Source organism: Silurus meridionalis, chromosome 6, assembly GCF_014805685.1.
Source record: "Silurus meridionalis isolate SWU-2019-XX chromosome 6, ASM1480568v1, whole genome shotgun sequence".
Taxonomy (NCBI): Eukaryota; Metazoa; Chordata; class Actinopteri; order Siluriformes; family Siluridae; genus Silurus; species Silurus meridionalis.
Window position 1 is genome coordinate 15327664 of NC_060889.1, and position 25977 is coordinate 15353640.

At 36.2% G+C, this 25977-nt stretch overlaps 4 protein-coding genes and 1 long non-coding RNA gene across 8 annotated transcripts; 3 read left to right on the forward strand and 2 right to left on the reverse strand.

The window, feature by feature from the left end:
* Positions 1–78: 78 nt before the first annotated feature.
* On the reverse strand, positions 79–2279 carry LOC124388150 (ribonuclease kappa-A-like). The gene is made up of 3 exons (XM_046852851.1): positions 2103–2279; positions 1647–1729; positions 79–492 (listed from the first exon to the last, which is right to left on the reverse strand). Exons 1-3 carry the CDS (start codon positions 2178–2180, stop codon positions 360–362), a joined length of 294 nt encoding a protein of 97 aa, XP_046708807.1. The 5' UTR covers positions 2181–2279; the 3' UTR covers positions 79–359.
* Positions 2280–3449: 1170 nt separating this feature from the next.
* Positions 3450–7962, forward strand: si:dkey-6n21.12 (schwannomin-interacting protein 1). Its single transcript, XM_046850728.1, has 7 exons — positions 3450–4025; positions 4423–4642; positions 5947–6053; positions 6135–6222; positions 6361–6510; positions 6633–6750; positions 7290–7962. Exons 2-7 carry the CDS (start codon positions 4433–4435, stop codon positions 7388–7390), a joined length of 774 nt encoding a protein of 257 aa, XP_046706684.1. The 5' UTR covers positions 3450–4025; positions 4423–4432; the 3' UTR covers positions 7391–7962.
* Positions 7963–8303: 341 nt separating this feature from the next.
* Positions 8304–10810, forward strand: si:dkey-6n21.13 (P2Y purinoceptor 3). Its single transcript, XM_046852215.1, has 2 exons — positions 8304–8529; positions 9278–10810. Exon 2 carries the CDS (start codon positions 9424–9426, stop codon positions 10705–10707), a length of 1284 nt encoding a protein of 427 aa, XP_046708171.1. The 5' UTR covers positions 8304–8529; positions 9278–9423; the 3' UTR covers positions 10708–10810.
* A 1246-nt stretch (positions 10811–12056) lies between these two features.
* On the forward strand, positions 12057–25231 carry LOC124388001. 2 transcript variants are annotated; one of them, XR_006926313.1, is made up of 5 exons: positions 12057–12790; positions 16640–16751; positions 22403–22525; positions 23238–23372; positions 24554–25231. It is a non-coding gene; the product is annotated as an uncharacterized LOC124388001 (long non-coding RNA). The 2 variants fall into 2 exon arrangements; XR_006926314.1 differs by lacking the exon at positions 12057–12790 and adding an exon at positions 15835–16380.
* zgc:92664 (uncharacterized protein LOC436695 homolog) lies at positions 20110–24423 on the reverse strand. 3 transcript variants are annotated; one of them, XM_046852618.1, is made up of 6 exons: positions 23664–24423; positions 23334–23428; positions 22852–22953; positions 22376–22596; positions 22093–22167; positions 20110–21112 (listed from the first exon to the last, which is right to left on the reverse strand). In XM_046852618.1, exons 1-6 carry the CDS (start codon positions 23682–23684, stop codon positions 21048–21050), a joined length of 579 nt encoding a protein of 192 aa, XP_046708574.1. In that variant the 5' UTR covers positions 23685–24423; the 3' UTR covers positions 20110–21047. The 3 variants fall into 3 exon arrangements, with proteins under 3 accessions (XP_046708574.1, XP_046708573.1, XP_046708575.1); XM_046852617.1 differs by having other exon boundaries at positions 22093–22197; positions 23664–24421; XM_046852619.1 differs by lacking the exon at positions 22852–22953 and having other exon boundaries at positions 22093–22197; positions 23664–24399.
* Positions 25232–25977: the final 746 nt, after the last annotated feature.

The window sequence follows — 25977 nt, forward strand, 5'->3', positions numbered from 1 at the left end:
AGTCATTTCTGATGTGTTTTATGTGTAAATATAAACATTATTCAAATGTGATACTATTGTTTGCTATTTCAAATCCAGTTTACTTTTAGCCTGACAGTGGCACATGTTTATTGTTAAAAGTCTTAAAGCATTTGGTCTACAATACACCTGGTGAGAAAATGTAAAGAATGAACTAAATACAACAATCCTCCTTCCATAAATAATAATCCCACACTGATCTTATTTAAGATATAAACCTGAGAATGCTGTACAAAGTGGAAATGTTGGCTTTTTACAAATTAAAAATCAAACATTTTTCTTCTTTAATATACAGTTAAATGACTTTCAAGGAGTTGGATTTATCCAGCCACCAGATGGCGCTAACGCACAAGATAATCATTACGCTTGTTTAGTCGGACTTGAACAAAAGACACCAGGCCGATCACCACGTAGATTCCTGCAGCAATGAAGCAGTTGTAGCCAACATTATTGTAGACAGCGTACACGTCCTGACTGCAAAGAAAAACACCAAAGCACATGTTTAGTATTATTTAGGACCAGTTTACTCTCATTTATAATTAAACAAAAAATAACGCTTTTAAAAATAACATCCAGCCAGTAAACCGTGTGCCACATAATATCTTACATCAGTGAAGTGAAAAGGTATTTCATATGTGGCATGTGTTGTGCCATAGCCATAGTTCTTATAAAATAACCACCAAGATCCCTGATCTTTATGTAATAGCTTTGTTTCTGTAGAAATCTGCATGTTAATGTGGTGTATGTTTTGGATTTTGTGGGTGGAATCATTCAGGAACAATGGAAAATAAACTCATCACTAATCAATAACTATGATGGTACATCTTGGTCTGATATACCTAATATTTGTTAGATGGCATTAAACAAGAAGCATCCATGGCTACTACACTTCAACTATTTTAAAACACGTTCTGTAGATTACCCTTGCGACAACTTCAACTTTTCCAGCAGTTTTATGTATGGCTCTTGTATGTCATCGTCTACACTCCTTACATGCATCAGTGAGCGTTGGGTGCCCATGAGCCTGTCGCCGGTTCACTGGGCATCTGCTGGGTGGACCTAGCAAAAGTGGTCCAGAAACAACTCACAAGACCTGCTGTTTTGAAGGTGCTTAAAACCTTAACCTTAATAAGTTGTCTAGTCACAACTTGGCCCTTGTTGAAGTCATTCAGATCCTTAAAAAACACTTGCCCAGGTTTCTTACATCCAACACATCAACTTCGAGAACTCACTATTCACTTGCTGCTTCATATAACAAACACCTCAATGACTGTAAAGAATAATTTTTTTTCTATGATTGTTGTTTAATGTAGCAGCAGGGTTCTGGAGGAACATTGTTACATTTCACCATGTACTGCTTCAGATATATATCGTTGAAATGACAATAAAAGCTTCTAGACTTGATTTGATTTATTTGGCACCAAATTGAGGAGAAATCTCTACAGCATCAGCTTTCATACTGAGCATAGGGTCTTTTTAGATGCTACTCCAAATTTCAACCTTTTACAATCAAACCAGTATCAGCACAAGTTCTCTATAAGCAGCAGAGGATGCCCCTGAAGCACTGCTTTTTGGAATCTGATGGAGGATACATATAACTTATTTCTGAATACATAAACTGAACTCACATCTGATGGTAGTCTTCCTCCTTTAAAGGCACGTCCTCAATAAGTCCAGCTGAATGAACACTGAAGAAAATCCCCAGCATTGCCTAAAAGAGGAACCCAGAGGGAAGAGGAACTCAGAATTTACACTGACATTCCTCCAAATCATCTTGTCAGAGAACATTATGGATTTTGCAGGAGAATATATATGTCTTATATCTCTATCCTTTTACCAAAGCGTTTATTGTGTGTTTACTCTTTTGAAAGTGTTGTGTTTTAGTGTAATGCCCATATAAACCATTTAATACACCACGTTTACTTTAATAATGCCTGTACAGTAGATTCTAATAAAAACAAGTCAAACTCTCACTTCACATACTCATAAACTGTGGATGTTTGGAGAACCAGTTTATTTTATACTCGGAACGCAGTCAAAAGTATCAAAGCTACAGCTCATTAAAACAAAGATCAGATTCTTACCAGCATAATGACTCCCCACATGCTCAACACCAGCATACATGTTGCCAATTTCGGACCACAGAAGATAAAAGAAGCCATTTTCCGTACAGACCAAACAAAAGCAACTTTATATTAGTTACCCAAAATTCTTCCTACGTCTGAGTCTGTCAATAGTCATCTGCACGAGTCAGGTGACTTAGCGATGACTTCCGGTCCGATCACGACACAGTATTTCAAAATAAAAGTTCTTACATTGTATATTTCAAGCAAGTAAGATAGATAGATAGATAGATAGATAGATAGATAGATAGATAGATAGATAGATAGATAGATAGATAGATAGATAGATAGATAGATAGACAGACAGACAGACAGACAGACAGACAGACAGACAGACAGATAGATAGATAGATAGATAGATAGATAGATAGATAGATAGATAGATAGATTGACAGGTGGTTGGATAGATAGATAGATAGATAGATAGATAGATAGATAGATAGATAGATAGATAGATAGATAGATAGATAATGAAATTATGAGCCAAATACATAAAAGATATGAAAATGAGTACTTAGAAAAAAAAAAAACATGGCCTACCTCACACAATTAGGGAAATTGTTTTAGTTTTATACTTTAACATTTAACTTCTGCTTTCATTTTAATTTTTTATTTTTGCAACAAAGCTTGAATGAGTGGCCAGATTGCAGGATCTGAGCATTTAAAGTGTAACCAAAGAGAATTTTATATGCATGTAGATGCAAATAAGAAACATAAATAGTTTAGGATTATTCTATATAACTATTGTCTGGTTATTGACAAACGATAATGAAGTGTGTAACCAGAATTTAAAAAACATGCATTGTTTGGATTCCAAGAAAATCTTTGTTAGGGGCTTTCAGTAGCAAAGGTCAGTCCAGATTTCTCTATCCTCAGCCTTAGATTGCAGCTGTGCACAATTCAATGTTACAATACATTACTAACAATAATTGCTGATGCACCACAAAAAAAGGACTTTGTGGTTTGGGAAGAGCAGATTTAGAGTTTTAGAGTTTTTATTGACTATTGATTTTATTAGTTTTGATTACCCATTAGATTGGATTTGTTACTGGTTTCTAGTAAACAAGTGAAGATAAATGGATGTTTTGCTATACCCTGTATGTTTACTGATACACTTCACTTTCCCACAGACCTCCATGTTCAGGTGAACTGCAGAAGCAGCGGCTGGGGATTCATTTGACTCTCATATCGCTATGTGCACTCAGATGTGGTCTACATACACTGTTAGGATTCACTGTAAGAAGTCACCCAAACAAAAACAAAAAAATCAGGACGCTCCCAGTGCTGTTTTGTCGCAAATGAGGCATGTCCAGACTCGTTGTTTCTGCCCATGTATTAAGCTTCAGTTTCCATTAGTTTTCCTGGGATACAAATTATCAGCATTGAATTAAAAAAAAAAGAGACAGAGGCATGTGATATTCAGTGTCTGGAGTCCAGGTGAATATCTGAAGTGGGGGTTTAATGCTGTAGAAGTTGAATGGTGTGTGAATGGGTGAAATCGGACACCTGGTGGTTCTGCTCGGCTTTTTTCTCCTCCCCTCTCTGTAACAAAACGTTGCGAAATTCCTCAAGATTTGAGGCGGTCGTGAGCAAACTACTACTTTTTCTGGCGTTATTAAAGTCACACACGGGGAATTTATCTGCTTTTTTCCCCCACTACATAGACTTAGGATTGGGGTTTCAGATCTACAAGGAAGAAACAACGCAGGCTGAAAGAAATGTAAAAAAAAAAAAAAGGCGAATGAAGACGGGGAGTAACGGGACCTACAAGGAGGAGACATCTAACTTCGGGGGAAACTATGGGAACTTAGGCCTTTTTTAGCGACTGTTTTGCAAGCACAGAGCTACTTCATTCCTGCGATAAAGTTTCCCACAGCCATACAGGTAGGAGAATAAACCTGGCAGCTTGTTTTAAAATACACAGAACTTTAAAACCCAAATGGACAGAACTTCAGCAGTCTACGTGGCCGAACCTCACCTACTATTAACTTGGGCCTGTTTAGCTTTGCTGTAATAAAAACTAGAAAACTGCTTACAGGTTTCAAGTATTTGATAGTAGAATTGTTTCTTAATTTGGATGCTATTTTAAAGAAGTTATTCCCATTAGAAATTCAAGTGTTGACTGTGTCTTTCTTTCAGTTTTTTGTCATGCTTCTCAAACTTTTTTTCAATCCAAATATTGACTTTTTTATGTTAGTTTCACATCTCATTGCTTAAGCAGAATTTAATGTGTCCACATGTGTCTGAAAGACTAAGCACTTTGGAAAATGTATCACTAAAGTATTCCAGGGATGATGGAAGGAGAGAAGGAGCGAGAGAGGGAAAAGGGAGAGGAAAAGGAGAGCGATGAGACGGAGGATGATGCTGAAGGAGCAGCCTTGCTGTGGCAAGAAGGCTCCTCTGATGATGACCTTGGACTCCCAATCATGCACTGGGAGGCATTAAGTTTACGTATTGCCCAACTTGAGAAGCAAGAGGAAGAACGAAGAGAAAAGAACAAGGTCAGAGTTACAAAATGCATGGAAAAGTGTAATGGCTCACACTATATGCGAAGGTGTACACATATGTAATAAGTGTGTGAAATGGTCAACTAAAATTAGTGTTTGGCAGTATGGTAAACAAAATAATCATATTGTGGTGTAACTTTTCATCATACACTATTTGTAGTATTAAATTTGTAGTTTACTATCAAAGTACCTGCAATTTACCATTAAAAGCATGGATGAAATCAAATATTTCATATGGAAAAAGCATTCAAATCTGCTGCTGCTTCTTCTTTGGCTGCTCCCATTGGGGGTCGCCACAGCGGATCATCCGTCTCCATACCCCCCTGTCCTCTACATCTGCCTCTTTCAACCCAACTACCTGCATGTCTTCTCTCACCACATCCATAAACCTCCTCCTTGGTCTTCCTCTTTTCCTCTTTCCTGGCGGCTCCATCCTCAGCAATCTCCTACCGATGTACCCCATGTCCCTCCTCTGCACATGTCCAAACCGTCTCAATCCTTCCTCGCCTTGTCTCCACAGAGTCCTTCATGCACTGTTCCTCTTTAATAAACTAATTTCTAATCCTGTCCATCCTTGTCACTCCCATTGAAAATCTCAGCATCTTCAGCTCTGCTACATCCAGCTTCACCTTTTTAGTCAAGGAATTTTAGTCAAAGGCAAAATAAATGTAAAATAAATGTAAAAAACAAACAGATAACATCTAAGCGGTAAGAAAATTGACTAGTGTGATATCGAACAATTTATTATTCGACAAAATCACATAAAAATTGGCATCAGATCGCCAAGCTGCGATTTTTGCAATTACTTATTTATCTGACTAGGTTGCCACAAAGTACCCATCTCTCCCATCACATACCAGTTTTTAACTTGAAGAAATCTCAAGCCAGCTATCACATATTGTTCTTGCTGCATCACAGAGCAGTTAACCACACTTAGAGAGCATCACTAACTTCCCCTTTTCCACATACATGTGCTCACCGATGCATACAATTGACTGGCATGACTTAAATTGACAAGGGAGTTTGTACTGTCATTCATCCCACCCACAGATATTCAAATTAACACTTTTAGACTCTTCCTAATAGAAGACTGCCATTGTAATGATACAGACATAATTTCATTATTGCCTAGAGTTTTTGATGAACATTTAAACACAAGAGAAATGGTACCCTAGATTTTAAAGAGTTTTAAAATATAGCAAAAATACTTCTACATTATTGTGTTGTATAGAAATTGCTTATATTGAAACTAATATGAAACAGTTAAAGTGGCACCTTTGTTGTTTTGTATATTTAAGGATATGGCTCAATGGACAGAAAGTTGGCCAGAGTTATATAACCTCACCAGACATCAAGACAGCTGTGAGGATGTGGATGATAGTCGCCTGACAGCCCTAACATCACGGTACTTTCCAGATCAATTCTTTTCCATTTCTTACTTAGCTGTAATATTTGAATATTAGTGGGTTTTTCCTGGTTATTTTAGACTTCAGAGTCATATGAACCTGCAGCTCTGCTTCATCAACAACAGTGAGAGTGAGGATGAAGAGGAGGAAGACAAGGAAAAAAAAGAGGTTTCAAATGACATTTAATCTTTATTTAATCTGTTGCACTGAAGACTTTGAAATGTAAAAAAAAAAATATTATTATTATTATTGTTTATTTTTTATTTATAAGTATCCTTTTGTGGCATGGTATTTTACTGTTTACAGTTGAATAAACATTCTGGGAAGCAGATGCAGCAGCCACAGCAGCATTCCAGCACTGCATCCAGCAGTAAAGCCAAATCTGGTGGATTTAAGAAAGAGGTCAAGGCTGCCCTTAGCATGCTAAAACACAAGCTAAGGTTGGAGCAAAAACAGGTAACCGTGCATCAAGATCTCTTTAATTCTTATTTTCTAAGTCTAAGATCAGGTTATGCAATCATTTACATCTGTGTCTGTTTAAAAAAAAAATACTAATCTGCTTGACTGTTCTATCATAGACCAAACCTCCCAGTGATGCAGTTAAAGAGAGAACTCATTATAATCGCAGCGACCTGCAGAATTTCAGTATAAAGGAGCTGAATGCACTTAAGACCTCACTAAGCAAAGACATTCATAGTAAGATTATTTTTTAAATCTGAAACAGTATTAAATGTTTGTCCCAAATTAAAAACCTATAATGTTGTGCAGCATTTTGAGGTTTTGCTAATCTTTGCCGTTTTTGCTAACTCTGGTATCGTATATTTAAAATAACGGTGGTATTTTGGCTAATAAACAAGTCATCATTGCTTCTTGAAGAACCAGTAACACTTTCTCAAAAATGGTGTTCATATCAGTTTATTTATTCAGCATGATTATATATATATATATATATATATATATATATATATATATATATATATATATATATATATATATATATATATATATATATATATATATATATGGCTTTCATATTTCTTTTTAAAATAATCCAATATAAACATCATTTTCACTTCATTACTTTTTTTTTATTTGACATGGACACTATATGGCCAAAATTGTGCTATTTGAACATCCCATTTCACATTTAAAATAACCTCTATTATGTGTTTTTCTTGTTTGTGTGTGTGTGTGTGTGTGTGTGTGTGTGTGTGTGTGTGTGTGTGTGTGTGTAGACCTCAGCTCTGAGTTAGTGGGTCGACTTCTTACAAGAGACCAGTTAAGAACTGAGCAGGATGCCATGCTGCTGGAGATACAGGATATGACATCACTCTGACTGAAGTTGTCACTTCAATTAAAGGGACAAAACCAATGCCTCAATAACTTGAGAACTTACAAACCTGGGAGAGTTGTCTGGAAGAATTAACTTTACTGTGAAAAGTTTTTCCACACCAAAGGACTGTTTAAAGAATTTAAGGACTTAAATTGCACGGATTTGTTTCCAAGTCTGCCTTTGTTTTAGCTGCTTTATAAGGTTTCTGTTAATATGTTGACAAAGTTGTTGTAAGGCATTGATTGTTAAGCTTTTATGGCTGCTTAGGACCAACCGCTTTCCAGAATCAAATTGTTTTCGACCAATCATTATTTTTTATTGTTGTAGCCCCTTTACCTTTGTGTCATATTTACAACATTTTAATGATGTACTGCATCTATAATTTGATACTCAATAGTTTACAGTCACATGCAGACACTTGTAGAGCTAATGGATAAAGCAATAATCTCCTGAAGGGATGATGTGTCACTACATGTACCACACCTGTGCTCACAAATGTACATTATGCAAATTGGCAGTTAGAGAATCAAAGCTGCCTAAAACATGCTCATTAAAGTCTACCTAGAATAATTGAATTGTGTTTGTATGTACATATATCAGGCAGCACCTGAGTGAATGGTGCTACTGGTGGATTATTATTATTTTCTATTTTATTTTTTTCTGAATAAAGTTACAGTTTATTCACAATATGTTTTTACTGAGCTGGTGATCAGTAAACTTTAGATGTTTTAGACATCCATAATGCTTTACTTTTAAACTAGTACCTAATACGTACACAGAAAAAGGCGTTTTTTTGTCCTGCCTAGTCAGAGTTTGTATCTTCAAAAGGACAGCTCAGCAGAAATAGAGGAAAGAAGATAGACAGGGGGAGGGACAGATGAAGAGGTGAGGGGAGACCATGAAGAAGGGAGGGATGCATAGAATGGTCCACAATAGGTACAACAAACAGTTGAGGTGAAGTACAGGAACAGCTTATGGTCTGGAAGTGAGCAAGAGAAGAACAAGTTTCTGTACTTTTCCCACATTTACCTGTTCTTTCATATTCACATTGATGAAGCATGACCATGAACTAGGAGTATTTTGGAATTCTGTGTTTTGACTATTGGGATTCTGTTTTTCAAAACGGCTTATCTGTGGAATCGGTAAGTTTTCTTATTTTTAATGCAACGAAACCAGTTAGTAGTATTCATGTACTTTTATGACAAGAATCTTTATGAACTTCAAGTTACTAAGCTTTTTTAATATTCGGACAATGAGGACATAAAATATTTTTTCCTGGAATTGTCTTTGTCCCCATTAAAGCAGAAATGGGTGATCTATCATAACCTGGTTGAGTGAACTCATCACTTTGTTGACTCAATGCTTTATATGTTTCTCAAGTGCTGACAATATAGCCTTTTGCCCTACAGCTCCTCAGCTTAATGCTCAGTCTACAAGAAGAGTGGATAACCATCGTATGGCATGTGAATACAGTTAAAATCTTTGGTTTTCTTATATATCTGTAAAACATATAGAATTATGCAGTGCAATAAAAGTGTACAAAATGGGGTAAAAAGAGGAAAGAGTCTGAATGGGGTAACAGGTGAGGGTAAGAAAGGGAGATACATGATGGAACACAGAGGGGAAGTGTGGTTACTGATTTATTAGTTACTGAAGTGAAAAGAGTCTGAATCAGCAGCATATACTCATGCGGCAGGGCAAACAGCTTTACAGATTGTGTAAGAAATGTTGGTGATGGGGGTGGCAAAAGAGATTACCCGGTAGATAGAAAAGAGCCATCTTGGAATCCTGAACGATTCAAGAATGAAATCACTGAAATATTGTGTAATTTGTCAGAAATGTTTTATGCTATACTAAACATATTGTCAATGCTGTTATTTTTTTTTACAGAACATCAATTTGGACTACCTGACTGAAAAAACATTTGGACATTTAGACACATTCCAACATTAGAATCGGGAGCTGTTTTTATGGATACTCAATGTGACGATGACACTGAAACATTTTCTTAAAAAGAGATTAGGAAGCAATCAGAAATGGTGACAGACACTCCGACTGGCCTGTCCAAAACTGGACCAGGCACTACCCTTGACGACTTCTCATATAATTCCTCTAGTGCTGCCGCCTGCAACATTGATGAGTCCTACAAGTACATTTTCCTTCCTATCTGTTACTCCTTCACATTTGTTTTTAGCATCAGCCTTAATTCTGTGGTGCTCTATCGCTCCTTTCGCCGTACCAAACACTGGAATGTGTCTCTAATTTATATGGTGAACTTGGCTACTACTGACTTTATGTATGGCCTCTCTCTGCCATTTCTAGTGGCCAGTTATATCAAGCAAGACAACTGGTACTTTGGGGACTTCATGTGTCGCTTAGTGCGCTTTCTGTTCTACTTCAACCTGTATTGTAGCATTTTTTTTCTCACCTGCATTTCTGTGCATCGATACCTGGGCATCTGTCATCCCATGAGGACCATCACTTTAGAGACCAAGCGGGCTGTGAAAGGCATTTGTATTTTGGTATGGCTTGCTGTTTTTGCACTCACGTGTCCAATTTTTCGATTTGCCCAAACAGAGCACCTTCCACGGCGAAAGGACGATGGTGCAATAGATTTACATGAAATTAATGGTGATGCACACAAGTCCAACACAAGTTCAAGTTCTGAGATGTTCCATAACTGCTGGGATGATGCTATTGATAAGGAGTTCCAAGATTATGTTCCTTATGGAATAACCCTCCATCTCCTGGGGTTCTTTGTGCCGTTTACCATAATTGCATGGTGTTACTCACGTGTGGTTATGACTATATTTCGAACACTGAACTCCCAACCTCCTGCTAATGGACCAAGGACAAGACAAGGCAGCAAGGCAGGGACAGGAGGAGAAGGCATGTCCATTATTCTCGGGGCTCATTCACCTTATGTAAACAGGCGTCGCAAGTCTATCAAAACCATCATAACCATTACTCTCCTCTTTGTCCTTTGTTTCTTCCCCTTTCACGTTACCCGCACAATTTTTTTAGTGCTGAAGGTGACTAGCAGGGTACAGTGCCATACAATGCGGATGGTTTCCATTTGTTACAAAATCACTCGCCCACTAGCATCCTTCAATGCCTGGCTTAATGCATTACTCTATTTCCTCACCAAGGAGAAAAGTGGATCCTGCTGCAACAAACCACCACCTTCCCAGCATGGGCTCTTTTGGCCTTTACGGATGCTAGGAAAAGGAGGGCATGAGGAGGAGGATGTTGAAGAGGCAGTGAAGCATAAAAACAATGAACTTAAGGCAGAAAATAACATATTCACAGACTTACCTTGAGAGATAAAAATAAATAAATAAATAATGTAACATATGTTTGTAATGTTAGTAATATAAATGGTCTGGATATAAAGTTATATGTAGTGGGTTAAATCTGTGTGTGTGTGTGTGTATATATATATATATATATATATATATATATATATATATATATATATATATATATATATATATATATATATATATATATATATATATAGAGAGAGAGAGAGAGAGAGAGAGAGAGAGAGAGAGAGAGAGAGAATTTTTTTTCTTGTGTCTTAAAATAAAATGTTCAGGAAAATTACATTTGTCAACTGATAATATAATAGTGTGATTGTTATCAAATAGCAGTTATACATTTTAATTAATTTAATACAGAAATATTATATTAAATATGATCTATATTTTGTCCTTTTTGCCCAAATTACTAGGCAGGAGATTCCAAAATGCTGGGATACAACATCCAAACTACATGAGGACATGTTTATTTCGAAACTGGGATTGGGTGTTTTGATAATATCAGTGAAATCTGTGAGCTGTACATGATTAAAATGTAAATAAATTATATTTCCATGTCCTTCTGAGCTTACTGGGGGAAATGAACAGTTCAATGTGTGTGTTTCTTTTGTAAAATATCTAATGGGGTTATAAATAGTGGCAAATCTGGGTATGAAAACATTAAAAAGTTTTGGTCATGGTCAACTAAATATCTGTCAAAGTCCATTTTAAACCACTCTCATGTAAGAGGGAAAGAGGTTACATATTTGGCAGAGTTAATCGTTTCCCTTGTCTTAATGGTCAACTATACAATTAGGGACAAGTTGTACTCATTTAACTATCATATCACTTTAAACACGTTAACATTTGTGAAATCGTTTGCTTTTTTTTTATTATTTTTTAATGCATAATCCAGTGCCCCACTGTTTTTAAACTGAGTAGGGGATCCTAAATTTGCCTGAAGTGTAAGTGTCCAGTACACTTTGGTGATGTGACTTAAAACTCCTAGCCTACTTAAGAGCTAATAGGTGTAACTGAGTAGGGAAATCACTAACTGTGCTGGACTCTGACCATGCATCACCACAGCTAGCCCCTTGCTATGAACACAGCAAGGTAAGGAGCATGAAGAGCAGACATTCAGTGCCTCCTGTTATCCATGTTTTTTCTTGCTATTTACCTAAGCACTGAATCCAGAAAACTGAAGTAGATCTGGGATAAACTTTTACTACTGCCCCCAACTTAAATAAAAGTGTCATTTAGAATTATGCTTTGTTTTTCCTGGTATAAAAGACAAGTTTCCTCAATTAGTGTTTGATCAAAGATCAAGCATTATATTAATAGAAATTATGCATAAATGGAAATTGCGGTCAGTGGTGTTGCTAAGGTAGAGGACATTAAAAGTTCAGGTTGCTCTGACTTCTTTTAATATTGTGATATTTGTGATATATCACTAAAGCCTTGTGTTTGGAATACGTGGTATAAATCTTAAAATAAGGCATCATCCTTACTAATAAGGTACTCTGTTATCCAGAAAGGGGTGGTGTGAGCCATGGCATTCAGTGATTTAGCTCCACACGACCACATCAAGCACCATGTAATATCAAGTGGCCTGAATTGTTGTCCAACAGGGGGCGACACATGGGACAGCCGTTATTTCCCGTTTGGAAATTCAAAACAAAACCAGCCAAGGCCAGTTTCCCGACCTGCACCGCGGCGAAAATAAGCGCTGACCGTTAAAAAAATGAACTAAAAAAATTATTTAAAAATTCATAACGCGATTATTTGCGCCCGAGACTCCCGGTGTTGCAATGGATATAAAAAATGCAAACCGGCGAGGCGTCGAAAGAAAAAAAAATTGTAGGGGAAAATTTTTTATTTATTTTTTTTTCCTCGGTGCCTCGTGTCATCACAGAGTAGAGGCGCTGCAGTGGAGCATTGGCGCCATTTTCAAACTTCAGAGCCCGAGTGAATGCGACTCTTGTTATACACAAAATTGTCATTTTTTTGTACTTTGACTTTTTCTTGTTTCTTTTTAATTCATCGTTTTACATTTAATGGTGATTATCCTGACTCTGAGGACAAGATTTCTTTTAAACAAAAAAAGGTAAATCAGAATATTTTGTATTCTATTAATCATTAAAACACATTTTTATAAATATACATTTTATTTACCTCTTACACACTTTTAACACTTTGGTTTAGGTTAATTCTTTCTGTTTTAAATAATTTCTCCGGGTTAGTTTGGGAGTAATCCTGGCCTAGCAGTCGAGTCATTTTGATTATTTCTAGCTAATTGTTGGAGAATGAGGCATGTGGGTATTGCAGTGTATATGCTTGTTAGTACATTTTAGTTGGACAGAAGGAAAGAGTTCAGCTGTTTATTATGTAGAAAAGCCTTCAGCTTTGGTTTCTGGTTAAGCTAATGAGTAACCTGTTGGGGATCTGTGTGTGTGTGTGTGTGTGTGTGTGTCGGCAGTTTTTCACTGTAGGAGTTTCCTTCACTGGAGCTGCCCAGTTACTCCAGTGGTTTAACAGTAGCACCTGTGTGTCCAGATTTTCTCCACATTATGAGGTGTCTGTTGTAATGAAGAAAAATATATTATCTAGTTTCAGTGTTTTCCCCCCTCCTTTTTGGCTTTATGTTAAATAGTGAAATCATTGGACTTTTTATTGATCCCAAGGAATCAGTCCTGGGACGCTCCCTGTTTTAGATGGGGTGTTTTTTCGTTGACTAGTGAAGAAGTGTGTGTGTGTGTGTGTGTGTGTGTGTGTGTGTGTGTGTGTGTTTTCACACATGATATTTGACAATGTGACAGCGATACATTAAGCCACTGACATTTTGTGGATTTTTGTTCACGGTTCTGAACCCAGGGAAGGGGTTTTTTTTTTCGCCTTCAAACCAATTGGCTTTAGTTTTCCCTATAGACGGATTTCACACGCCAGTAAATGCACTTTTCGTTGTGCGTGTGCGCGTTTTCTCGTGGCAATCGGGTTTTATGTCTTATGCTTTTTTTTAATTATTATTATTTAAGTCAAAAATATGCACGTGTAAAAGCTTGTAAACCCCAAGCAAGACTGCATGGCTGTGATCCATTTACTCAAATATTATTCATATTTTTATTGTTCATTTTTTTGCGAGGATTAACTGAAAAAAAAAATGTACGTATGTATATTATAAAGACTATTAGAGCAGGGCACGTGCGTGGTCCTCCTGCCCCACCCACCTTTACCAAATCACCTTATGTACCCGTATATACAGTTAGATGCGCTATATTATATAGATCACGTGCTTTAATTATAATGTTTTTTGTTGGAGAATAATTTGTTTGCATTAGTGCATGAAATGTTTAAATGCAGAGAATTCATGGTGCTGCTTTATAAAGGATCATTCAGATATGAGCAGAAGAGGGATTAAATATGTAACAAGCATTAAGGGATCAAATCGGTAGTTACAGTTTATAAAGTGTGTGTGTGTGTGTGTGTGTGTGTGTGTGTGTGTAAAAGGAGTAATGTGAAGAGGCGTAGGACTGATGGTAGACTTTCAGCACAGGTTGTTGACTTTGGGAGGGGGACCAGAAGAACACATAGTGAGTACGCCTGTTCTTGGTTGCTAGTTTGTCAGCTATATGGGATTCTGGTGCAGGTTTGGGAGAATTGCTCTTTGCATTACTGAATAACTCATTGTCTAAAGAGAATATTAGACAGGATTTTAATATCTCTGGACTGAGTGCACAAAAGAATGCTATTTTAGTGCATTTCTGTAATCAGCACTCCTATTTACTCCCCTTGTTGTTGTTTTTGTTTAGTTTTTCTTTTAAACTATTCTGTTCAGAACAACAGCTATATGTAATTATGTGGACATTATATGAAATTATTATTAAATATAAACTAATGTGATGCTTTGTACAATGTAGCTGACTGCTTCATCACACCCTGAATTTAGTCACAGAAATTAATTACCATGATTCTCTCGTGTTGAATCTGTGACACACGTTATGTTTATTTTCTCTTTTCTCTCTCTGTCTATTAGCCTGTTTAGAGCATTTGAACCCTAAATTTGCTCATTTCGTAGCCATTGAACATTCCCTTGTCATTCTTTGCATCCTCATTATGAACTTCATTTTGCTTGAATTGATCATGTTGAATTTTTAACTGTGTCTCTCATGTTAGACCCTGGGCCTGACGCTGTTCCTTTTCTGGACTGTTTTTAGTCTTCCTGTTTTTGTGTGTGGTTACTGAGGCTTAGTGAGGACATGTTTTGAGCAGATTGAGATGATGCATGAAATGTAAGAAAGTAGATTACTTATTTATATAATTAATATTATAAGACTGTTTAATGATTATCATTATTTATATATATATATATATATATATATATATTTTTTTTTACAACAGCACTACAGCATATGTTTATAATTTTCTTTTAATATGCATTCATATTTTAGAAGATTTATTAAGATTTAAAATTAAAATAACATGCCAATTTCAATCAATTTCAATATGGGGGGGGGATCTAATTGTTGTTGTTTTTTTTTAATTGGTTATTTTTAAAATGTCTACTTCTGTTGTGTGCTGATCTCATAAATAGAGATTAAATCTTATAGGTCTGCTTGTGGAACTTTTTCAACAAGACTGACTTTGATTTCTTTTGGCTTTTGCTTTTCGTCATGTATCATTCGCAGAGGTCTTTGTCTTGTCTGGCTGTGTGTGCGTGTGTGCGCACGCAACTGTTCAAGCCCAGTTGTCTTTCTCAGTAAAGCTATCTGTGGAACCAGATCAACATTTTCTCCACTTTTTGTACCTAGTCTCTCGTACTATGCACAGCCCACAGTGCCGATACACACAGCCAACCTCCAAGTTGTGATGAAACTATGATAACATTAAAATAATAACAAAAAAAGGCTTCAGGTAGTTTTTTTTATCATGTAGTTTCTTGTCTTCCCATTGTTGCACTTGTATCTTTTATATAATTTCATCATTTAGTCTCAAATGAATCTAGGCCAAGAATGAAATTTTATTTTTTAACACGCTTGCGATCGTTTAGGAATTGTTGTAAAAGTTTTCCTGAATCATGGCAAAAAAACCAACACTTTTTTCTTGTTTCGGTTCCCCCTTTCCCTATGTTTCTGCAGTCAAGCCTGCTGCCTCTTTTGTTCCCCCCTCCCTCCTTTTCTCTCTTCTGACTGTGTGAATGCTTTGGCAAGGGTACAAGAAATCAAGCAAGCGAGAGCTGCTAGCACTGGCGCGCTCCACACAAGAAGTGCCACAAATTAATTTTTTGCCTGGAAATGGTTAAAGCGACAGTCCCCAAATTTTACACCCTTTGAAAGAGACCCCAGCTTGATGTACTGATTTTTTTTTGGATTTTTAGAGTCCCCCAAAAATGTTCATTTTAATTGTAGAATGTGATGCCCCGGGAAAAAGGCTACAACCCCTGCTTTTTATGCCTACCAAGTTCCTCAGGCAGCCTCACTAGCTACAGCTAAGCAGAGGCTGCACACTGCATGGACTGCTGGTCTGGAAGGGAATAAGAAGAGAAAAAGGGTTTAGGGGCTGAAAATAGATGGTGGGGGACAAAAGCTTTAGGCATTAATTTTACTCCTGGAACCCCCAGCCTGGAATGGGAGACCCAATCTTAGATGAGTGGGTGTATTTTTGATCTCAAATTAAGACTTGGAATGCCAGTTGATAAGTGTATGTGAGGCTTTCATTCCTTTTTAAAATCTTTTGCCACAATTTTTTTTTAATGGATTTAGCTCTTTGTATTGATGATTTTCTTGTTTATATGTAAAGAATTTACATATTTGCATGTTGCAGCCCTTCACTGGTGTCTTTTACCTAGTTATAGGAAAGATCGTACTAACTGTCTTAAAATAGTTGTTTGCCTTTTTCCAAAACTAAAACAAGTTAAATTTATTAAAGTAATTAATTTAAGGTATTTTTTCCCCTCTAGGTGCAGAATTGACTTTAGAGGACGATTGGTGTTCAGTGAGTGCCTTTTGGGATTATCAGCCACCTTCACCTCTCCTCTGTTGCTCAAGAGGGTGAAGGAAAAAAGGCAGAGGGTAAGTTTGTTCCTTTTCTGTGTCTGCTTCAAAGCTTAACCAAAATGGCCCCTGGTTTGAATGGGTAAGAAAAAGTTAGGCCAGGGTGTGTGAGAGTGTGGGCTTGTGCTCCCGCGCTCGCTCTCTCACTCTCTCTCTCTGTCTCTCTGTCTCTCCCCCTCTCCCTCTCTCTCCCCCCCTTACTTTCACTCCGCACCTTTTTTGCAATCTCTCCATTTCTCTCGCTTGCTCACTCTCTGTGTGTTCTCTATTGCCTCCTGAGCTCCCATTTCTTGAGCTTTTTGTTGTTTGCTCTTTCTCTTGGTGAACAGCTGGCAGGAGTAGACAAAAATGAATGCCTTCTTCAGCTGTGCTGACGTGATCATTTGACTGAGACTACAAATAGTTTGCTTTTTTTTTTTTGTTATCAGATACATTTGCTTCTATTTACAGTTTTTTAGTAATGCACGTTTGTGTAGTTAGCTAATAAAAAAAAAAAAAGATTCCTGAAACTAATAATGTCCTGATGTGTTAGAAAATTCAACAAAAATCTGTTAGACTAGATCGTGATACATTGACATTTGAAGCTTTTTCAACACTCTATACTTTTTTCTGTTCCATTGGTAATTTTGTTCATATGTCATCTGATCTTTAGTGATGAGTTTTGAATAAATTGTAATAAATATTTAATGCAAAAATTATTTTCCCTGTTACTTCAACTAGTGCACAGTCAAAATGTGTGTCTCTCTGTCTTAATTCTTTGTGATAAGGTCAACTGTTTTTACATTTTAACATTTATTTTTCATTTTATAAACAGAGAAAATCAATATTATTAATTGCAATATTTACTAATTTCTAATTGAAAAGATGAGTGCCTGTTAGGTTTGATTGTACTGATTCACTGTCGAGGTCACACCTCTGGGAATTTCTTGTATAATGATTTTTTTCTCTTTTTTTGTCTCCTTTTTACCACTGATCTTTACACCACACCCTCTGTAGCATTTCCATTTTCAAAAAAATAACTTTATGGTGGTAAATTTTTTTTCCCCAACATTTTTCTTTGTTTTCTGTCCCACAATTCCTATTCCCCCCCCAACATATCATAGAACTATCTTAGAAACTTTCCTCTCTGTTTACTGTTTTTGTATTTTGCTATTTCTTCCTTAATTAAGTTTATTTATTAAATTAAACTATATACCTAAAAAATTTCCCTCATTACCCTTGTAAATGAGATTCATAAGGACCAGGTGTAATTTTGGAAATAACTTTGTAAAAGGTACTAGAGGGGAAAAAAAAGATTAAAATCAAAGGTGGGCACATGGAAGAACATTTAAAGACATTTCCATGTCAAACAATATGTATTATAAAATTTAGCTTTTCAAACTGCCAGCAAAAGTGTAGGGTTCCATAGTATGCATTTAATATCCTAACACATTTACACTTGAGGAATCGGTGCAAAATTGTAGCATCAAATCATTTACCTACAGTCAGACTGTAATTATTTAATTATTAGCCCCAGTAAAATCTGCATTAAAATCATATTTGGATATTTTGGATATATTGTTATTTGGATAGCTCTGTTCTTATTTTGCTTTCTATTAAATTCTGTTTTGTAGTCTAACTTTTTAAAATACAAAATCTTTCTACTTGTTCTCTATATCCACCATTTTGTTTTTCATTTTCATCATTCACTCTGACTATGCCTTTTTTAGGACCCTTGTTCAGTTTAAAAGGCTATTATGAGAGTGGCATGAACATATTCAGCTCTTATATGCTCATATTTTATAATGATGGAGTGCAACATGATTAGAATTGGCCATTTCATGTTCAATTGTTTTTTCTCCTCGGTGAAACATATTTTTAAAATCCAGAAAGGTGTAATAAATAAATAAATAAATAAATAAATAAATAAATAAATATATATATATATATATATATATATATATATATATATATATATATATATATATATATATATATATATATAAATGTAAAAAAAAAAATTCTTAAAGAACTGTCAGCATCTCTCTTGACTAAGCCAGAGAGCTCTGTAGCAGCACATCATGGTTTGTAGATTCCCAGGTTGATTTCCAGATCATTGTGTGCTGTTACTGGGAACACTGGCGATTCTGCAGCTCCACCACCTGCACAGATGCGTCACTCTGTGACGTTAATATCGGCCACATCACAGAGCTTGATATTCTAGGTAGTGCAGGGCTTTAGAGAGATCAGGCTGTTATGTCGACCCAAGTTTCACTGGTTTCTTGAGCAAGCTAAACAACACCGGATAATTTAATGATTATGTAACTGACCACACTGATCACCCTTAATCTTTTTCTGAAGGAAATTTAGAGTATTCTAGAAAATCTGTGATGGATGACTAGATTTATTTTTTTGTGCATTCCCTTGTACACATTTTTTAACTAAATTGGTAAAAGGAACAAATCCTTTTTTTTTTTTTTTGCATCCCCCTATTTCTGTTCCTTTTCCAGACCACACACTCATGATGGCAGCTTTGTCTCTGTGTGCCTGACATTAGCAGCACATCAATATTGGCAGCTGCCCTCTCCTGGGTTGCCAGTATGGTTTGTGCTGCTCCCGTCAGACAGACACACGCTTCATCTCTCTAGAATGCAGATCGACAGGACAAATGCATGTCCTTGAAGAATGATTCGGGGGTGTGTGTGTGTGCTCTTCACTGGTATTTAGTCTTATAGTTTTATAAATCCTTCAGATACTCTAAAATAATTTAACAGTTTTGATAAATTATTTTTACATGTGTGCTTTAAATAAATAAAATATTTTTTAATAACAAGAAATAAAATGTATATTTAAACTTTGTTGAAGTTTTAATTTTATTTACACACACAGTAGTTATGTAGTAGTCACTTGGATAAGTACACTCTGCAGGATATGTAAAAATTGTGGGAAAACTCAGTTTGAAATTGTCCATTTTCATGTACATATAAGACATGGTTTTGCCTGGCAATTTTGAAATAATACACACTGATGTTTCTGTATAACTGACATTTTAAACCCAGCAAGTGTTTAGAGAACTTTGTTGTCTGTCATTCAACAATTGTGTCACAGCTGCATTTAGCAAGGGCAGTGGTTGCTGGTTTATTTTATTGGGTTATCAGTGGCACTCAGCTGGAATAATTCAAGCTCAGTAGGCTGGGATAAATTGAGTTTATGTATATGTGACAACAAAGATTTGTCTGAAGCCACAGTTTAGCACTGCACATAATCTGCCTCAGTTGTTTTTGCATGCTAGCAGGAAAACACTGCTTCAAAAAAATTGTGAAGATTGTCTCCAATTTTAAATAGTGTTTTGCATTGTCAAAGTATAATTTTGAACACACTGTCATGCAAGCCACAAAAAAAAAAAAATTAGGTAGTTTATTGAAGTTTTCAACTAACTTGTATGAAGAAGGTGTAGGGACTTTTTTCCAATGAATTCATGCACAATAATTGTGGAAAACATTGTCATGTTTCACACCAGACCAGTGTTTAAAGGTGCGCTTACAGAATCTGTTGAGAATAAATAGGCTTTACATTGTTACATTGCTCATGTATAATTTATCAGAAACAAAATGATTGACAGACTCCCTTGTGAGCAAAGCATAGACTGTCTTTAAAAAAAAAAAAAAAAAAGATAAAAAGCAAATTTAACATTTAAAATATATATATTTTTTTATAAATCAGGATTTCATTTTGTATCAGTCCTGAAACATGCAGTGATGACCTTATGAAAACAAATAATAAAGCAAAGCGTAAAGAAGGTTTGCGTTGCACGCAGTCATTTGCAGAATGCATGCAGATTTCTATCAATGTGACCTAATAAAATTTAGAACATATATAAGCTGACACTAGGACAAACAGTACAGGAAAATAGGATCATGTATTTATAAACACTTGACAGGGGAACAGCTTCCCAATATAACAACTTGGTGCATTGAAGGTGTTTCTTCAAATACATGAAACAAACATACATTTTTATTTAAAATGAATTCATTAAAATTAATACGTTTTAGCATCACATCTTTTGTTATACAACAAAAATAGTTTGAGACGTTGCTGACCTGTTTAAACCATTTTCAGACACACCAGAATGAATATAAAATAAAACAAGAAATTTCGCCAGAAATTTTTACAAGTCTGACATTGCAGTTGTCATTTAAGAAACAATCTATATAATACAAACTAAAGGGGTTGGTTCCTGGACTGGGCTGTGTTTTGCCAGGGTTTAGCCCAGTCTGATGTAATGTCCTTCCTCCCCCCCCTTTACAGTTTATGGGTTTAAGTCGAGAGCCAGGTTCAGCGGGACAGTAGAGGCAGGTCACTGGAGTTCATGATGAGACTTGAGTCAAGATTCAGACTTTCTGTAAGAAAAATAAATGTGGAGGAAAAAAAATTCACTGTACAAAGTAGTCATACAATACACTCATTTAAACAATGTGCCATTGTTATTAGCAAGGCTACACTAAAATGACATTTGTCAGACCTGTAACAGTGAATATGTTCAAAATACCCAATCATTTTAACTCAAAACCTATTGGGCAAATATTTTCTTTTATTCTTTTATATTCTTCAGGGCAAACTAGAGCAGTGGTACTTAAAGTGGGGTTGAGGGACATGGAGGGGTCTACTCAGCAGAGCCAGGTGGTCCATGATATTTTGTTACAGTGGTCGAAGTCACATCCTACGTTATCAAAATATTATGTTTAGGGGCCAAAGCACCAAGGTTAACTGGAATATAGCACGTGTCATTGTGCCAAAAATTACGTTTCTCCAATCTATGTGTACATCTATTTAAATTTAATTAATATTATTTTTTATTTTTACAGTTTAAGGGGTCACCATCTACAAAAAGGTTTGGGAAGCACAGAACTTAGAAGACCACAGCCAAAATATTTCAGTAGCTCAAACCAAGAACACAAAAAACATATTAAGGGATAAATTGGGCTGAAGGCTCATCACAAATGTTTTTTTTGGTCTGATCAGTGAAGATAAGATAAAGAGAATTATGAGGAAGTATGTTTTTATTATTCAAACCTAAAACTGTGACATAAGCATAGTTTAAACATAGTTAAAAGAGGTAAAGTGCTGCTGTGAAACAAAATCATTTCAAAAGAAAGAAAGAATGTCTTGTTTATAGCCATGGACAAATCAATATTGGTTTAGAATGGATAGATAACTGACGACACTTATTCCTCCTAGTGGATTACTATTCTAGGACTTTTGTCTAGCTGGACAGTCACAAATATTAATAGAAAAACCCTGCTTTAGAGATTATAATCTTTACCTGAAGAAATCAAGTAACTGTTATAATTAAATAAATAATTAGTATTATATTTTGTACCTTGATCAAAGTTGAGCTTTTTGGTCGCAGGGCTGTCACCAATTCCCTCGATGTCCACAAGATCGCTGTTCACATCTGAATCATTCAGAGCACTGAGAGTAACATCTGTGATATATATATATATATATATATATATATATATATATATATATATATATATATATATATATATATATAAATAAATGCACTTATTAAATAACAAATAAATTAAATACTTTTATTAATGGAAAGAAATTTTTCCCACATGGGATTCCTGGAATGGCTTTTGTCTGATGATGCTCACCTGCCGTTTTTGGCTTCTTGATCCCAGCTGAGCCTGTAGAAGGACCTTGTAAGCCTGTTGTCACCACAACCTGAGATGTTGGCACAGCCATGACTGTTGGTGGTGGAGGGGGAGCCATAACAACCGGGACCTTCTTGGTACTTTTCTTTGGTGAGTCAGAAGACAAAGGAACTCCACTGTCTTCATAAAGCTTCCGCTTGACTGTGGTCTTGATTTGTGCCCTAGTCATGAAAAGTTATTTTGTATCAAGTCATAAATAAGCTTTATCCCCATCAGAAATGTAAAAGAAAGAAAGAAAGAAAGAAAGAAAAAAACTTCAATCTGTTTTGTTTCTCTTGAATTTTTACAAAGGGTGTACAAACTCCAAGAGCTCTGGAGAAATTTCAATGCAAAACTATACTACAACTACTACCAGCCTTTGTCCCGTGTGGTCAAGCCCTACTTAGAAAGTAAGGTTAAGTAAAGTGATTGCTTACACGGTGCGTTTCTTGATGACCGAGCTGAGAGCGTTCAAGTCGTCACCAAAGCGCCTAACAGCTGACCGGAGCATCTCAATCTCTGTGTCGGTCCATTTAGCTCTGCAAGAAGAGACAGCAACCAGGGGACAGGCTCCGTGGTGTGACTATACTTCAGCCTAACTAAAATTGGTCTAAGTCTGCACAAAAATCATTTGAAGTCTAAATCAATGTAATTCTTCTTTTATTATTATTATTATTATTATTATTAATAGTAGTATTAGGACTGGATTGGAGGTTGCCATGGTTTTTTTTGAAAAAAATTCAAGAGAAATAAAAACTTGGTCTGTCCAAACATCGTAGAGCTGTACGATGACAAACGTACTGTAAAATCTTGTCTGTTTAAGAAACGGGGACAAGGTTCTTGTGACTCAACAGCACTTCACAACAACAACAAACGTGTGGTGGAGCAGCAGTTCCTCCCCGCCTTCAACACTACTCACCCTGCTGGACTCGAGTCTGCCACCGGGTGCAACTGCATGGTGAGCTCCCCTAGTTTAGTAAATGCAGCCCCTGCTGCAGAGAAGATCTCACCAACCTGTTGATACACACGGGGGATGTAGAGCAGGCAGCTTGGGATAGATCTACATGAACAACCATTGATGCTCGACCAACGATTGGAAATGAATCTAAAAGCGTATATTTGCTGGAAAATGTAGCAAGCAGACATTTTGATTATACAGAAGTTTATTAAAAGACCATGCAATCCGTAAAATAGATGCATTCAGTTACTAACATCACAGAGCAGCTCTGATTAGCCCACACTCAACTACCTTTGTTGATGCCGAGGTCATTGTTCCGTCTGATCCAACCAGCTGATTTAGTTGCAAACCGATTCAGCGAAACGGCACTTTCAGGTTAATTCACTTTTACAGCACCGTTATTTCTAAATCAACACGGTGGCAATGATCTCTTACAATCGATAAATTAATGTTTTGAACTAAATAATGGCATTAGTGCGCCATAAAGGTTCCGCTCCTATTCGCCGATGTTCATTGGTCCAAGTTCTGCCTCGTCTCGTGATTGGTCAGGCATTTTTCATCTGTTCAAAACCATCAACGTTGCGCTAAAAATGCGCAGCATACAAGATTTATTTTCTATTTCTTTTATCCACTTCGCTCCCTCGGCCAAGGGGGTAACCCCAGGATGAGGATTATAAACCACTGGGATAATGCATGGTTATGGGGCTGTGTGCTGGTCTGTTTCATATATATAATTTTCAATACTACGCAACTAAAAAAAAGTAATCACCCGGCACGCTACCATAAATCCAAGTTTCTTCTTGAAGCCATGTTTTGAACACGGTTTGAATTTGACGTTTTATTTTAGACTTCCGCGAGTGGAAAGTGCCACCTGCAGGACAAAACGTACACTACAACATGCTGTTTCTACACGTCTCAGCTACAAAGCCCTGTGTATACTATCTACTACTTAATTTATTTAAATGCACACCATAATGTGCATAGTTATGCATATGACAGAGTTTGAAATACATTATATCTTAAATGTATATTTCTAAATGACAAGCTTTCATTAAAGCTTCTATTAGAACAACATACTAGTTGCCATGTCCACTTTGGTTTAGAGGCACCTTATTTAAATGTTTAGAGTGATATGAGTATTTCACTGAAACACTAATTTGTTTTATTTTGTCACTTAACAGAACACAATTCAAGTTGTCATTGGATTAAGACCACACCCTTCAATTCCAGTGATCTGTCAAGCCTGCTAATGTAAAAAAAATTCTAGAATATAATTGAGTATATGAACTCCTAAAGCTAGGTAATATGATTAACTATTTTAACAAAATGTGTGAAGTTTGGAATTATTCCAGAATAAGATTGGAATAATATAGTAAGCTATATTATATATCAAGTTAATGGCAGTGACACATGTATTTAGGCATTTTAGATGCCCTTTATTGTAGTCAGTTTGTATGTTTGCTGTTGCGTCTGCATTTTCTTCTAATGTATTTGTTGTAGACTCAAAGCCGTCTAGATTTTACTGCATTTTTTCTTGCTTGCATGTGATGCATATAAACAGTCCCTTTCTTCCTACTTCCAGTGAAATGAATTATTAAATGATTATTATAGTAAGACAGAGAAATTTACACTACCTTGGAAAAACACCAGCTTGTCAGTGATCATGTATGATACTGACAGATAACTGGCCAACAGCACTTAATATTACTTATATTGGCCGTGTGTTAATCCAAGCATTCATTTTAAACCACCAGGACACACTTTACATTACTCCAATTCCAAAATAATAGTTGGAACACTGTGTAAAATGCTAATCAAAACAGATTGCAATTATTTAAAATGATTTATTAAATGTTTAAACTGAGGAAATAACATTTTAAGGAAAAAATGAGGTAATTATGAATTTGATGGCCGCAACATGTCTGAAAATAAAATTGGGACGGGGCAACAAACGTTTGGTTATTACAGTGTAAATAAATATTTATTTATTTATTTATTTAGATCTCATCATTTAGAGAACATATCATCAAAGGTTTTAAAGAATCTGGAGAAATCTCTTCACACAAGGGCCAATATTGGATGTTCGTGATCTTTGGGCCCTCACGTGGCTTTGCATTTAAAACAATCATGATTCTGTAATTGAAATCACAGCGTGGCCTCAGCAACACCTCCAGAAACCAATGTCTGTGAACAAAGTTTGCCATGTCATCCACAAATGCTGGTTAAATCTTGTGAACACGACCCAGAAATGCCACCATCCCCTCTTGGTCAAAGCTAATTTAAAATGTAGGCAAATAAAGCAAAGTGGAAAACTGTTCTGTGATCAGATGAATAAAACTTGTAATTTCTGGACCATGGACACCACCTCCTTTGGACTAAAGAGCTGAGGAAGCATCTGGCTTGTTATCAGCGCTCAGTTCAAAAAGTCTCTGATGGTATGGTAGTGCATTATTGTTTGTGAAATTGGCAGCTTGCACATTTGGAAAGGTTCCATCAGTGCTGAACAGTATATACAGGTTTTAGGGCAACCCATGCTTCCATCTAGAAAACGTCTTTTTCAGGGGTCTTGCATATTTGAACAAGACAATGCTAACTGCATACTGCA

What these genes read in the sequence shown, in the direction of transcription:
- LOC124388150 (XM_046852851.1), bottom strand. Translation starts at nt 2,180, where the DNA reads ATGGCTTCTTTTATCTTCTGTGGTCCGAAATTGGCAACATGTATGCTG. An exon ending in TGTGGGGAGTCATTATGCTG is followed by an intron (nt 1,730 to 2,102) that starts GTAAGAATCTGA and finishes TTCCTCTTTTAG; the next exon opens with GCAATGCTGGGGATTTTCTT. An exon ending in GAGGAAGACTACCATCAGAT is followed by an intron (nt 493 to 1,646) that starts GTGAGTTCAGTT and finishes TTTTCTTTGCAG; the next exon opens with TCAGGACGTGTACGCTGTCT.
- si:dkey-6n21.13 (XM_046852215.1), top strand. Translation starts at nt 9,424, where the DNA reads ATGGTGACAGACACTCCGACTGGCCTGTCCAAAACTGGACCAGGCACT.
- si:dkey-6n21.12 (XM_046850728.1), top strand. Translation starts at nt 4,433, where the DNA reads ATGATGGAAGGAGAGAAGGAGCGAGAGAGGGAAAAGGGAGAGGAAAAG. An exon ending in TAAGGTTGGAGCAAAAACAG is followed by an intron (nt 6,511 to 6,632) that starts GTAACCGTGCAT and finishes GTTCTATCATAG; the next exon opens with ACCAAACCTCCCAGTGATGC. An exon ending in ACTAAGCAAAGACATTCATA is followed by an intron (nt 6,751 to 7,289) that starts GTAAGATTATTT and finishes GTGTGTGTGTAG; the next exon opens with ACCTCAGCTCTGAGTTAGTG.
- zgc:92664 (XM_046852617.1), bottom strand. Translation starts at nt 23,684, where the DNA reads ATGACCTCGGCATCAACAAAG. An exon ending in GCAGACTCGAGTCCAGCAGG is followed by an intron (nt 22,954 to 23,333) that starts GTGAGTAGTGTT and finishes CTCTTCTTGCAG; the next exon opens with AGCTAAATGGACCGACACAG. An exon ending in GTCATCAAGAAACGCACCGT is followed by an intron (nt 22,597 to 22,851) that starts GTAAGCAATCAC and finishes TTTCATGACTAG; the next exon opens with GGCACAAATCAAGACCACAG.